At 38.6% G+C, this 15,543-nt stretch overlaps 2 protein-coding genes across 2 annotated transcripts; one reads left to right on the plus strand and one right to left on the minus strand.

The window, feature by feature from the left end:
* The first annotated feature begins 560 nt into the window (after window positions 1–560).
* LOC113136728 (visinin-like) lies at window positions 561–6,026 on the plus strand. The gene is made up of 4 exons (XM_026317766.2): window positions 561–2,798; window positions 2,914–3,434; window positions 5,410–5,521; window positions 5,826–6,026. The coding sequence occupies exons 2-4, from the start codon at window positions 3,054–3,056 to the stop codon at window positions 5,912–5,914; spliced, it is 582 nt and encodes a 193-aa protein (XP_026173551.1). The 5' UTR covers window positions 561–2,798; window positions 2,914–3,053; the 3' UTR covers window positions 5,915–6,026.
* On the minus strand, window positions 4,783–15,300 carry LOC113136726 (germ cell-specific gene 1-like protein). The gene is made up of 12 exons (XM_026317762.2): window positions 15,174–15,300; window positions 14,991–15,016; window positions 13,742–14,367; window positions 13,480–13,602; window positions 12,780–12,830; window positions 12,539–12,618; window positions 11,515–12,036; window positions 9,108–9,290; window positions 8,896–8,943; window positions 8,647–8,799; window positions 8,417–8,528; window positions 4,783–8,282 (listed from the first exon to the last, which is right to left on the minus strand). Exons 7-12 carry the CDS (start codon window positions 11,708–11,710, stop codon window positions 7,910–7,912), a joined length of 1,065 nt encoding a protein of 354 aa, XP_026173547.1. The 5' UTR covers window positions 11,711–12,036; window positions 12,539–12,618; window positions 12,780–12,830; window positions 13,480–13,602; window positions 13,742–14,367; window positions 14,991–15,016; window positions 15,174–15,300; the 3' UTR covers window positions 4,783–7,909.
* Window positions 15,301–15,543: the final 243 nt, after the last annotated feature.

Raw genomic sequence — 15,543 nt, forward strand, 5'->3', positions numbered from 1 at the left:
TGGTTGTCATGGTTGGTTTTAATTCCTTTGTGATATGAACAGGGATTTTGCAGATTTTGCTCCGCTGCCTCTTTCTCTTTCTTATTCCTACAACAGGACAGAGTGCTGATTAAGGAAATGTGGAAAAACTGATGTTTCAACATGCTGAATTTTCCGACTAACAGAATTTACATTAGAGAAGCGTTATTAAATAGTTGTGAAATTAAGAAAATATTGATAACTGTAAAACAAAATGTATTTTATATCTAAAAGTATTGTATTGCTTACCTCAGCGTTGAATCAAGAGCTTCAATGCCAGTGGAAATCACGATGAGGGACAAGATTTTTTTTTCTTCAGAAAACTTTCTATGAGTGAAAACCTAAACGTGCTGCTGACTTTCTCTCTGGACATTGGGTGTAGAAATGGGAACTGGGGGGACCAAGTGGTGTCACTTTTATCAAATACGTCACAACCTCAGGCCTCACAAGATGGTGGACAATTGTCCAGACCTTTGTCATTTGTTTGTTCATTTCTTTCCTTGTGGTCAGTAGGAAGTTCTCGTCTTTCATTAAGCGTCATTACAACCCATTACCAGATATTTATCTAGGAACAACTCCCTTCCTCTTTTCCTCTCTCTTTCAGTCTTAAGATTTGGGTTGTGCCCCACCAAGGCATTGTTTAGACTGTGAGAGTTTTTCTTTTTAAAAACACTGCCCTGTTAAGCATTGGGACCATGAGATGTACTATTCAACCTGGTTCCTGTCTTGTTTGTGATTCCTCAAATAGTATAGAGGAAATGTTTCAAAATTACATCAAACTTTTCATTTTAGTTTTCACCACCACAAACTTTTAATTGCAAACATATTCTTTTTTTTTTTTTTTCCAGAATTCTCTTACCATGCATCAAAAATGACATGAATGAATGCGTCTAAACCGGTGCGTGGGTGCTGAGCTAAGCAGATTGGTAGTATATATGTCAATGCTGAAGTTTTATGGGTCAATACTGTAACACAGGTGAAGCCAGATACAACCAGTTAATAGGCTAAAATGCTGCCCAGCCAACTGGGATGTTGCCAGTAGTGAATCACTTGCTTAATTGCAGATATTTTTAGATGTGTTGACTTCTACTATAAATAAATTTCCCCCTGTTACTACACTGTTTATATGTGTAATGTATGTTACTGTTGGCATAAGAAATATGTTGCAAAGCAGTATATTAGCTTCTTTACAGACAATCTTATTCTTTCCTTATTAAAAATGAAATCTCAGACACTCTCAGAATTACTATTGCAGTTAGATGCCAGACATCCACACAACACGAATTCGCACACAAGTAGAGAAACTTTTTAAAAGTGACCACAAGCCCTTGTTGCTCCTGCTTTAGCAGGTAGTCCAGTTTAGGTCAGATGTCAGGGATTATTTTAGGGAGAGGAGGGGGTAATTCAATTGACTATGCCACTTACAGGCTGAAGATGATGGTAATTGGCTAAGTGTTGGATTGGGTGGGACAGGACGGGGCACAAGTAATCCAATAGATGGGCTCACTGTGCGTATTTATGGAGCAATCCTAAAATCCTGCTGCTAAAACAAGGCACAGATAATAATCGGCTAGTGTAATAGAGTATATGGAAGAAATTCAACAAATGCGGTTTACCTGGTTTCACCCAGCTTCCTTAAATGAACTCTGAAAAATGTAGCACACTAAGTCTGCCATTTACTCTCACTGCCCTGCTAAGTTAGTCTGAAACAGCAGTTAAGACAATCAAGATAATACTTTCAGTCTAATGAAATCAGACGCAAAGAAAACAGACTGATGACGTAAATGTGCCAACTAAAATGTAATGAAGTGAGTTTGTGAGTCGTGCTGATAATTTCTGTGACCATCTACCATGGTGAAGATATCCAGTGAAAGGATCAGGACTGAGATACAAAGTACCGGGTAAGAAAGTTTATACGAACGAAAATGAAGGCAGAGTGAGTAGCGTGCAGTTTGTTTTACCTTATAAACAAGATGTATAGTGCAGGAGACAGCATATTGTGGAGAGAAAAGGAAACACAAGTCTGGTATGTAAAAAAGGGGAGAAAGAGAAGAGAGCTCCTCTACAAAGAAAATTTTCAGAATAAAGGGAGAGAGGTAACATTTCAAAACGTTTAGCTCAGTAAAACAAACTCAGGCTAGTGAAAGAAATATGGCTCACACAGGACAGGAAGGAGGTCAGGCACAGAGAAGGCGATAATGTGAGGGGCGTAGGTGGGGTTGGACATAGTGATGGGAGGGGGAGAGAGTTAAACTTGCTGGACAGATGGTAATCTGGCATTAGAAGCCAGTTGTCAACTAAACCCATTGAAAAAGCCCTCACAAAAATAGCAAATATATTGCTGAAGAACCTTGACAACCCACCTGGGGCCATGTCCCTATTTTTTTGAGCAGTTTAAAAAACCGATGATAAAGTTTTTATGATTCATGGCACTCAAATACTTTTGAATCTCACAAAGTTGTGATAGCAAGGATATGGTAAGATACCCTGGGCAATGATTAGCATTAAGTTATTAAGTAAGATTATAATGTTTTTAGATGAAACATTACAAAGAACACCAATAATGTCATATAAATCTTTCTAGACCCAGTAGGGAAAATAAAGATCCAGGGGTTCATTTCAGTCAAAAGCTCAGCCACCTTAAATCCCCTATTAACAGAATTAACCCAGTCATCTACAGTAGGTGTGTGTTTCCCCCTGCCCTCCTTATCTCTCACTGTCTTACTGCTGAGACTGATATTCAATTCTCCAGCCATCATCTGCCCACATAGCACCGACAGGTAAGCTTTCTATCCATTTGTGATCATTCTGTGTTAAATCCCAAAGGTTTTATTAGCGCATCACGTTTCTAAATCATATTTATTTCACAGTCTGTTTGCCTTGTAACGTCAAAAGAAGTTAAGCCATTGAACAAGAGTATAATTTGGACAAAAGAAGACGCTCAGAAGAAGAACACCTCTGAAAAACTCAAGTGGCAAATACTTGCCAGGGAGTTTGACAGACCTGACACATTACTAAGACACTAAGCAACTACCATGGGAAATACTACCAGTAGTGCATTATCAAAGGAGATCCTGGAGGACCTGAAGCTCAACACCAAATTCACTGAAACTGAGATCTGCCAGTGGTATGAGAACTTTCAGAAGCAGTGCCCATCAGGACGCGTAACACCAGAAGAGTTTGAGCAGATCTACAGCCGCTTCTTCCCTGACAGCGATGCCAAGAGCTACGCACGGCATGTGTTTCGCTCCTTTGACACCAATGATGACGGCACTTTGGACTTCAAGGAGTACATCATTGCACTGCACATGACGTCCACTGGGAAGACAACCCGAAAATTAGAGTGGGCCTTCTCGCTGTTTGATGTAGACAAGAATGGATACATCAGCAAGTCAGAAGTGACGGAGATCTGCCAGGTGAGAGTGATTCATCTGGTGGTCTTTAACTTGGTGAACATAATGGTGGCTGCCATGTCTTTCCTGTGATGTTGTTGGAAATATTTTGCCAGAAAAAATCACTTTTATTCACTTATCTTATCTTGAAAACAGAATATATGTATTATTTCAACATAATCATCCATGCAAACACGGTCCATTTTCAAGTTCCTCAGTGAAAACCTTTATTCTAAGCTCTCAAAGCTTTAAGGAAAGAAGATATCACAGGAAAAATACAGTAATTAAACAATCCTCTGCCTAAGCCTTGCTCAAGGCTCCATTTTTTTCCTGAATTTTTTGTGTTACTGTGGTGTTCCTTTTATTATGGGGCATTATCTTTAGGGCCACAATCTGCTGGACTGCATTATATTGTCACTATTATTATATTATAGTGTTTTGTTATTATTAAGATATTATTAAGATCCATTTAAATTTTGGTGCTCCTGTGTTGGAAAGTGGTAATTTTTCTCACGGTTAGTCTCAGCCATAATTGCCAGCCAAATTAACCAACCTGTTTGAGCATCAAACTGCTGATAATCTCTGTGATTCCAGGTTTAACGCTTGAGACTATATAGCCAGTCCTACTTTTAAGAAAAGCTACTCCTGTATTGGATTGATAACATAGAGTTTGCTCATTATCCCCCAGTATAATCCAAATTTCACTTGGACTGTTTCACTGTTCAGTTTGTCACTTTGGACTGTATACTGTACTTTACAATTGTGAGATGTTGTTTTCATACAATCAAAACCGAGTCTGATGGAGGTTGTAAAGGTTCTTATCTTCTGTTTTAAGATATATAGACCTGTAAGAGGTTTAGGCTGATCAGATGAGAATCCACCTTAAATTGTAATGGGATTTTGTTCCTGGCCAACTGGCCTGAGGCCATGTGCATCAGGTTTACTAGCACTGCACAAAATAGCTACATTTTAAAGTTCAATAACCTACAACAAAATTAGATTTTTCCTAATCTGCAAAACACTTTACAGATAGAATAAGACATATCTTTTATATGCAATGAAACCACTATCCACATTGAATTACATTACTGAGAGATCAATTCTATTCTGGATGTGGAATCAAAGTAGAAAACCTAAGTGAGGAAGGTAGAAATTGCCATAATTACTTTAGTCTAGTATAGTCTGATAGGGCAGACTAGTAAACAGGGTCAAGAATACTTCATTTGAGGGTAGTTGCTTCACACTGCTTACTTTAATATTTATAAATGACTGCAACCTCCAAACCTTGTTATCTATAAGCTCACAGTTTGAACCACTGTGACCAAAGCATCTGAAGTCCAGAGAGAAAAGAGGTGACATCTTGGTGTTTGGCCTGTGGCCTGAGTCTTGGCACTAATCCATGTTAATCTAGGTGTCTTAAATGTGGGAGATGAGTGCTTCCTCTCTAAGTGGGACACACACTTAAAGGCCTGAAACTAAAATGCACAGTCATTTACAATCAAGTGGTCCATTGCAGATGAGCTATGTCTAAAAAATGCTACAAACGTGTGAATGTTGCTGCTGTGTGTATTCATGGTTTATTTTGACATAACCAGTGGTCCCCAGGATTGCTCTTGTAGTAGCATTTGATGGGTAGATCATTTACTATGAGGAGATTACAAACTTAAATTAGTAATATTGAGGCAAACTGCACCGAGTGTACAGTGATTAATGACAAATTTCAGGGAATAGAAAGATTAAAATGATAAGGAGAATATAATGGTTTGTAGCCTTTCTGTAACTGTTACGTTGCTTTACATCAAATGCTTGATAAACCACACATATGCACAGTACACTAGCTGACACTAAATAAACAGTGCTGGGAGTGTACTCACTTGTCTAACAGTGTATACGCTTCTTGGCTTGAACACATTTGCTTTTTGTTGACATTCCATACATTATTCATGAAAGAGAAATGAAGCAATATTATCAACACTTCTTATACCCAATTCCCTCTCAGGCCATATTTAAGCTGATCCCCAAGGAAGAGCAGAGCAGGCTACCAGAGGATGAGAACACACCCGAGAAGAGAGCCAACAAACTGTGGGCTTACTTTGAAAAGAAAGACAACGGTAAGAGGAATTACACATTCATCATATGTACATACGTTACCGTGCGAGACAGGCAACTGTGGCTATGAATCCACCTGGAGGCGCCACTCCAGTTTTAGCAACACTTCCATGGAAGATGAAACCTTAAGTGACTTCACTGATTTTTGCATGCCACTGCCACACACAGGCACACAGAAGATAAGATTAGATTTCTTACAGAGATTTAGAGTCAATATTAAACCTCATGTTTACCCCTTGTTGTTTGTACCGTTTTCCATTTAATTTCCACTATAATATCTTCCTGTTCTTTCTTTTTACCTTACAGAGCGACTGGCTGAAGGGGAGTTCATCACAGGAGTGATTGAAAATGAGAATGCAATGCGTCTTATCCACTATGAACCAATCAAAGAGTGAAATCATCCCTGCGCATCACTTCATTGTTTTCTCTTATTAGACTTTAGTTAACATTTTTTTTCCTCCTGCATTCTCTGCTGTATAATCCACATATTCCTTCTGTGTAAATACTCCTGTCTTCAGTGTCTTGTTTGAACCAACTTTTCAGTAACTTTCCTTTTTGTCACATTGTTTTATGTTTATCAATCAATTTATATCAACCATAAGCTAATGGGGCAAATTAAGGTGAAATGTTTCCAAATGTGCACAGACAAAAAGAACTGATACTGACCAGATTGTATTTATGGGGTCTATATTGACGCTGGGGTAAAATGATAGCAAATGATGTAATAAATATAAAGAACATATATAATAAACATTGCTTTTCTTTTTAACCTGATTCAAATTAAATTTGGGCTCTAGAGAAATTGTTAATGATAATATATTACATATATAGGCATCATACCCAGACAAAGGATCTGAAATTATTGTAGATCTCGAAGTGTTGAACTCAATAAATATATCTAGAATAAATGGAAGGTTTTTCTGCTTTGGAAATAAGTCTTTCCCAGTAAATAAATTCTTTTTTGACCTAGAAACATACGGTATATTATAATGGTGGCAGTTGACAAAATAGGTCTTCAGTTCTTGGTTGTATTTAACTCTTATGGTAAATCCAGGATTATCCCAAATATAAATTTATGTACACTTATTTAACTTTAGAATGAATGAACACATTCACGGTAAAAACACTAAATATCAGAAAGTAATACATATTTGTATTCATTTCCTCAAGGTATGGTGTTTTATAGTGAAGATTGTTTAAATAGTGTGTGTGGTCTGTGAATGTCTGCATTTCTTTTTCAACTTTCATTATGAACAACCTGCTACCCCCACCCTTGTCCCTCTCCATCCCTTCAACTGCCTTCTATCTCGCCTCACTCTGCTCCGCCGTCTTTCCATCCAACTCGGGATTACTGGTTTACACATAATCTTCTGTTCAACATCAGAGAGCAGACTTTTCAAAATCTCTGTAATCTTTCTATCTCTATGTGTCTATCTTATGGGTTTGTCTGTGCATCTGCAGAGCAATCGTGTTTGTTGTAGCTTCTGGTGTACATGTATTACATCAAATAGATGTATCTCTCATAGGTTTGTCACAAAAGAGAGACAAGCTTAATAAAGGAAACATGTTGAGTGCCCCAGTAAGATAAATAAGAATATACTGTATATTTATTCTTAAGGATAGGCTGTTCTGTTGGGTATCAACGGGAAAGGAAACATACATCCTATATATGCAATGAAATGATATGGAGATGACGGTGAAGTTAATATATAAACAATAAAATAATATAAACATTTACATGCTTTTGCATAAAAAGACAAAATTACTTTCCCACCAGGAGGCACTGAGAAATACCCAGAAAACATACAGGGTACATTTCAATTCCCTTAACTGCACTCACGTGTGTGTCTTTTCCTTGCATCTTAGCCCTGTCCACTCAAGATGTAAGGGAAAACTACGAGGAGAGGAATCGAAGAAACACATTGAAAGAGATGTCCTTTCCTCCATTCCTTCATCTGACCCTTCCAGTCACCAACTGGTTTCTGTGAGGGATGGTCTCTTGTTTCCTCACTCATGTGTCCTACAGGCGGCCTCTTTGTTCCGCAATCCTTGTGTCTCAGAGCAAGAGTAAGAACACTCGGTCTTCAAGATGGAGGTCAAGAAAACCTTCCTGGTTGAGTGAGGAGTGAGGAATAATCAGTTAAGGGAGTTTGGATGTACCCAGTCTTGCATGTGACTGTGACCTATACATGCATTGTAGTTTTTATGTTTTGATATGTATTAATTTTATAAGTCTTCAAGCCCGGTTTGTTGTCTTAAGTTAATTCAAAGTTGAAGTCGAAGGAAAGAAAAACAGGATCTGTTTGCTCATATTGTTCCTTCTCCCAAACAGTGTCACGTCTTTCCGTTTTCAGTTTTTCAGTCTTTTTAATTGCTGAGTCACAGATGCCTTAACAAGGGGAATCAACTCGGTCCATTGCCTCCTCCATCTCATCCATCTCTCTCTCACAGTCCTCACATCCCTCTGGTCCACAGCCTCCTACCAAAACCAGTGTTGGTACATCCCCATTTCCTACTCCAACGACGCTGCCATTCGGGGCCCACGCCACGTCAATCATACCATCTGGACACTGTAATAGGCCACTGACAGAGTAGAGCCCGCCCCCTGGAACAACTTCATCATAGGATGGTGCATGAGTGGCAGCTCTCGCTTCCTCCAGTCGAAGCCTCTGTTTGCGACGGAGCTCAATGATGGTCTTTGTGTAAGAGTTGAGTGTGACCACCGCAGCCCCCATACAGCAGCTGAAGGACACCCAGGCGAGACTAGGAATAGAGCACACATAGTGCAGTTAGGAGAGAAGAAAAATATATCCTTATAATCTCTTACTAACAGGTATTTTATTCATAGATTTGAGCAATACAGGTTTGTTTTCGGTCTCTCAAGAGCAGCCACCTACGCAAATGACCAGCCATAGTCCCAGGACTGAGGCCTCCAGTCTTTGGGGCCAACAATGACTGTCATCTGAAACACTGTGGTGTACATCATATGAGCAACCATCCCAAGAAGGCCTACATGGGAAATAAAACAAACAAATCTGTTAAAGTGAACCTAGGACATGATTTTGGTCCAAAGTGCAAGAGATGGCTATTAAGTAGAAACAAAATTAAAGAAGACACTACGCCTCACCTGATAGCACAGTACAGATAGCTGCGTAAGCATTGATTTTTAACGAATGCATCTCTTTATGAGAGCACAAGACTTCAAGCCACATCAGTAAGAAACCCATCCCAAGCAGGCCGATGTATGTAAACTCTGAAACAACTGACAGCCAGAGCACACCTGAAACATGAAAAGACACACCTAATAAACACACACATCCAAATAAAAAAATATTCAAATTGGGCCAAAATGGCACAGAAATGATCCACAACTCACCTTGTGTTTCCCCAGGTGTTAATTCTATAAAGCTTCGACATTTCTCTCCTGGCATCAAAATCCAGAGATAGGAACAAAATCAAGAAAAACATTGTTTAAGTTGTAACAAACAGATGTTGTGGAGAGCAGAAACTTAAGAGCTTAACCTCTATTGTGACTAGGACCAACTATGTGTTTTTATGTATAACTGGATGTGTGCGTTGTGATCTCACCATCACTGTGTTTCTCGCAGCTTTCCCAGAAGCCGGTGTGGAAGTATCTGAAAGCAAACTTGTCTTCTCCTGTCTCCCAGATGTAGTGCACTGCGTTGGCCAGCTGCCGCTGCCTGATCCTTGCTAGCTCCTCTCTCCTGGCTGGAGAGAGTGTGCGGTTGAAGGGGTTCTGAGTGGGACTCTCTGTGTGACAACACAAGATGTCGACACTGAGAAGAGCATCTTATATTAATTTTTGTGCCTGCTTATATATGTTATGGATAATGAATTGGTGGCTCAGGCACAACCCAGCCTGCAAAAGCTGGAGTGCCACTCACCAGCTCTTCAAAGTTTTTTATACATAAAAAGAAAAACACAGTCATACCAATACTCACAACCTATCCTGACTTGCATTCCCTTAGAATGTGACAGGAAAAACCATGCCAACACCAAACAAACACAGTACCCTCTTCCTGTGAAATAACAGATTCTGATCTACTGACTGATCCACTCTGAGGATTAAAACACAAAAAGTCCAACAGCAGTAAATGCATGTGCAGGCAAGCAGATGTATAAACACATACAATGCAAGTGCACTATTACATCACAATTCAGGTTTGTTGACTGAATGTTTTTCTTTGTCAAATGTTAAATGCACCAAAAAGTCAGTGAAGCTAATTGAATGACAAATGCAAACTGTATGATGGAACAGAAATTTGTAAAAGTAAAAAAAAAAAAGATTATGTGCTTCTGAATGACAGAGGGAAAAAAATAGTGAGAACAAAAAATCTACAAGTCTGTCAATCACACCTTGGTCCTGTGCTTTGCAGTCACGTGTCAGCAAGCACCTTGTCATCCCACATGTGTATTTGTAAATCAGGGTTGGAAGCATAAGGGAATTATATCCATTTAGACTGAGCACTAGTACAGGTATATACTCTTTTTTCTAAGTACACAAAGTACAAAGTAGTGATCAAAGTTGATTCTCCATGCACTGAGAGCTGTTAATCTCAGTATGGATTAAGCATATCTGTTGATAAAATAAAGACCAGGGAGCAGGCCATGGATGAATAAACCATTGAAAGCCACCCGCACACCCCAGAGATTAATACTAAGCCACAATTAAGGTCATGGTGGGACTAAGGTATGGGTAAAAAGAGATTAAAAAACATCAAAACCAAGGACAATCAGTCCAGGACATGCTGAGAGGCTTGTCAGTTCATCCAGACAGATTAGTTTTAGGTATTAAGTGTTATGGTGCGACAGAGTGGAAAGGTCAAGATATTCAATACTTGTACATGTAATCAGGTTCGAAGGTCAAGGCCAAAACTTTGCTTTTGCATCAGAAAGCTATTCATTACATTTTCAATGACAATACACACAGTGACCAATGGACCATACACACAGACACATGAATAAACAAAACTTCCTGTACTGTACATATTAAGTATGCACTTACACTACATTTAGCATCCACTCTGTGTGGTAAACCTAGCCAGTAGTGCACACAGGTTTGATTCAAGGTTGGTCTGAATTCTTGTGGCAATAATTCAACATTGGATGGAATAATTCACATTCCAGTCTTATAAAAATCAATAAGCATTGTGAAGATTTATTCTTGGCTTTGGGAACAGTAGTTTGTTAAAATAATCTTAACTCAAAATCCAAAGAGCATCTTAAAATAATACTGATTTCTTTGCTAAGAGTTTCTATCTAAAAAGAGGGAAACCTGTGGTTTTGATGGAATGTGCCTCATTAGTAACAAGGTTTGAACATTTAAATTATTCCTGAATATTACAAGTGCCTAATGCTAAGAACACATCATGTACTTGCTGAGATAAGGTAAAATGAGTCCATGAGCTCATGCTTATGTCCATGAACATGTTGCAACAGATATTGGGATTAATCACCAGACAACTTTTTCCACTCATCAGCGATCTGATTTTACTACAGCAACTTCCTATTCACTGTAGCGCTGTCTACTTGTTCTTACGCAAGAAGAGGGTGAATGTGGCATTACCTTCTTTTGTTTTAGGCCACCTCAAAGCTAAATGTTTGAAATTTTCCTGTAATCATATTTACACTTACTACAATACTTAAGAACATTTTAAGGCACTTGTTCTTTATTCAACTTTATGCAACTTTATACTCTAACTTATTGTACTTTTTTATTCCTCTATTGATTTGGGAGCTATACTTTTTCCTTAGTTTGTAGATTCATATTTTACTTTAAATATTTGATAAGATCTCACTTGATACTTTGAGTACATTCCTACTTTTAAGTTAACACTTACTGTACTCGTAATTGAGTATTTTTACATTGTATTGCCACTCTTACTAAAATACAGGATGCAAAAGATGGTGAAACATTAAGAGACACAAAAGAGGCACTGACATGCACAGGTGAAAGACTGTAACAGCTCAGTACCTGTGGTGTAAGGCTCGCTGTTGTTCTGACCACAGTTCTTCATTTTGACAGGCGACAGGCAGAGGGGCTTGACCACCTTATGAGTGCCTTCACACCAGTAGGAGGTGCAGAGAGCGAGGATGGAGAGGGCCAGAGCCAGAGTGGTCAAGGTTAGGGAGAGCAGGGAGCGAGCTCGACGGGACATGCGCTCCAGCATGGCCACACAGGGGAAGCAGGGAGACAGGGGGGTGGTTACAGAGAGAGAGGGGGGGGGAAGTATAGCAAAGAGTAGCCAGACTGCATGTAGAAATAGGACAAATGGGAGCAAGAGCACCAATTTGGTCACAGTTGGAGCCGAGAGGGAAGGATGGATACTTTGAGGTAGTTTAGAGAGGTGACGAACGGCCAGGTTCAGATGGACAGCAAAGAGAGATGTTATGTTTCAGGGCAGACAGAAGCTGACAAAAAGATTGTGTACAGTCAGCGTGATTAAAAGAATGGAAGATGAAGGGAACAAGAGATAAGAGAGCAGGAGAGGATGCTCTGAAGTTGATACACGTGGGAAAGGACAGATGGAAGAAAAAATGAACAAGAGAGGATTTAGGTGGACAAGGGTTCACAGTAAGAGGGAACAGTAGGATGCAACAGAATAACAGTATGGTGCTCAGACAGCTTTAATGTGATATCCCCTATTGAACCCTGGACTCAATGATGTGGCCATACATGTTCTGACCTCAACACACTGTTGATGCTTATGTGTGCATGTACTAGATCAGTGTGACAGTAGCAGTAAGGTCATTTAAAAATATCAGAATCAAAAGTTTATCCATATAAATATAAAGAAGAGAAATAGGACATTCTCAAACACCTTGCAAAAAAGTGAAATTAAATGGAAAATGAATGAAGAACACGAAGGCGAAAGCCAAATTGTCAGTATGGTGACATCGAAATTTGTGGTATGTTTCTGGACTAAGTATGAGTCATATTTCCAGTTCTCAAAATGAACAGGGTTTGGAAGAATAAGCAATAGATGCTGTCCTCTGACCTGAGCTAATATCTTGCTGATTCCTGATTAACACGCTCAGGCCTGCCCATGCTGCTCATTATCAGCTCCACTGCTGGACCCTAAGTAGAAGACAAGATGGAGGGGAGCAAAACAAGAGATTACTTTTTTGATGAAATTATGGATAAGCCACAGATCGAAATGAAATTTTTGCTAGTAATCCCTGATAATCTACTTTAATCTGTTTGTGTTAGGTGTATTTTAGTGTGAAGTGAACTCTGACCATATCTGCTGTCTGGCTCTCATGCCATGTTCTTTGGTCAGCCCACGGCCCCTGAAACACAACACAAGTTGAAACTGTTAAGTTCAGTGCCACATTGATTCTCACTTCTTCCATTATCTGAATACTGACAATAAATTTAAGCAACATAATATGATTACAACCTGAAAAACACGATCATATATAGGAGCCTATATTGTCGCAATTATAGCTTTGCAAATGTCTAATACTTTCAGTACTAAATATCCATAAACCTGCTCATGTAATTTTATTTTATATATAAATGCCTGCATTGTGTGCATTCACTTTAAATATACGTTATATATTGTAATCTTTACATTTAGCAGTAACTGAAAGCTTGTCTACCTCTTTCTGATTTTTTTATCAACATAATTTTCTCATGTAAACATTTAAAAAAAAATTATAAACTTTCAGTGATCAGAATGATGACATATCGAGTAAACGCTAAGACCAATACAACTTGCATATGGGCTAATCCACTACAGATTTTGCTAGAATAAAAATTATCTAGCAGCTTTTCATTTTTAGGTGTACTGACAGATTGACAGGTAAAATTAGATACATGCCATTTGTTTCATTTAACCTGCATTCACTAGCAAAATATCCAAAAGCTCCATCTGGTCTTAAATAAGACAATTTTCTCATAAAACTGAAGCCATTAATCGATTATCAAGACACCTACCTTTGTTTTTGTCCCCTCTGGTACTTTAAGTCATCTACCACAGTAACACTGTTATCTTCACTTGCCACTTCTCACAGTCCTCTGACCCTTCAATCCTCTGTTATCTCTGCATCGTTCGAGAGCCTTAAATCAAAAATCTCCTTAAGAACTTGATTTCAGTTGCTCCATCTTGAACAGATTCTGTGCCGCTACCCTCCTCATCTTTCCCCTCTGTATCTGTCAAAAGCATTCCTCCTCCAGGATGAACATCAGTGACCCTTACCTCTCCAGCTGCACTGCCCCCTTTAATCCTCCTAGCAAGCCTGGAGATGCAAGATGGATGGAGCGACTGAGTGTCCGTCTCCACGCCACCCTGCTCTCTTTTCTGTCTTTCTTGGGAATTTATGTCACATACCCATCCTGAATCATGTAATCCCTCTAAGTCCATCTGTTACTGCAGTGCTCCCTCTGGGTTCTTATAAACCTCCCAAAATATTTATCAATGATTTAAATTACACAACATTGTAAAGTTGCCATACACCTGGTTTTTAAAACATTACACTAAGAGCATAGATGGAATTGTGAAACAGCATATGAACACATGAACTGACTCTTTTCTTTACTTTTCCCCTAATCACCACCAGCAATACACAAAACACAATCCTGTGCCCGCAGTGGAAATTACAAACAGTGGAAAGACATTTATATTGTGACAATAATTTATTTACAGTATGTATGTACATAAAAGTTGAAAGAAACCGAATGGCAAATAAGCAATTATAACATTATGTGTATGTTTAGAGGGTAAATTTAAGGAAGAGGTGAAAAAATTTTGCTGTAGAAAGCAGTTTAACCCCAGGCTTGAGATTTACAGTAATGTAAAACCAGCTTTCCATCACTGCCAAAACACTGAAAAATACACAAAGAGAGAGAAAAAGAAAAACACAAAGGTAAATGTTAAATGTTACCAAAAATGACTGCATACAAAATTGATAACTAAAATGGAAGAATTCAATTTTGATTTCAATCAGTTAGAGTGAAGGGCATGAACTCTCCATTGGATTCTGGACTTTGAGGTCTTTACAGTTACTTATCAAGACATTACATGGTAATAGAGGATTTTGTGTCACATGGAGCTTCCAAATCATTGCCCCCTCTGCTGGTCTAAATATCACTTCACTTCTGTGGGCTGGGGCAAAAGGATTGCCAATTAGTCTAACTACTATAACAATATTTCATTACAGGCTAAGAGACAATATCCTGAAGTGATTCTGGTTGAAATTTAATGTAGAATAAGGTTAGAAAAGATTACTAAAAAGTGCAACAAAATGTTAATATTCATGACCATGTTTATTGGTATTCTTCCATATCAATCAGTTAATTTACATTAGTCAGAGAAACACTAATAAAACAAAAGATGGTTGTTAATAAATTGCTTTGTTTTGTGTGTTTATTTCATTAGATTGGCAGATTGAGGAAAATGTGCATTAAATGCAGTACAACAACAATGGGGCATCTTTACATGTACTCACATCAAAGAGGACCCCTACTTCTTGATCTGGTGAGGGGGCAAAAGACTGGTTAACGTAGATGATCTGTAAGAAAAAATAAATATTCAGTTATGTGCAACAACATAAAATAGCTGAAGCATGAAAGTCTGTTTTTAGGACAGATATTGGGAAATGAACAAACCAATAGAAAATCTCATTCCTTACCAGTTGTTCATTGGCATCAAGCTTGAGGAAACGAGAGATGAACTGAGACAGGGACTGTACAGTCCTCCCCCTGTCCACTGCCCACTTCTTTGTTTTCATTATAGGAGTGTCTCCCACTGCCTTCAACAGCACATCGACTGTAAAAATGAGGAAATAAAAGTGAAACTGCTTAGACAGATCCAGGCAAATCTAAACTTGAACTGTTAAGGAAATATGCTTGTTAAATCCAGAAACACATCAACACTGTACTGTACAAAGAACCAAAACTGTGATTATCCTAAATTCACTAAAGAATTTGATGCTCATCCAGCAGAACTATATGGCTTCATAACAGGCCGATGTAATACAAATAGAAAACATGTATTTGCGC

This window comes from Mastacembelus armatus, chromosome 16 (genome assembly GCF_900324485.2).
Source record: "Mastacembelus armatus chromosome 16, fMasArm1.2, whole genome shotgun sequence".
Taxonomy (NCBI): domain Eukaryota; kingdom Metazoa; phylum Chordata; class Actinopteri; order Synbranchiformes; family Mastacembelidae; genus Mastacembelus; species Mastacembelus armatus.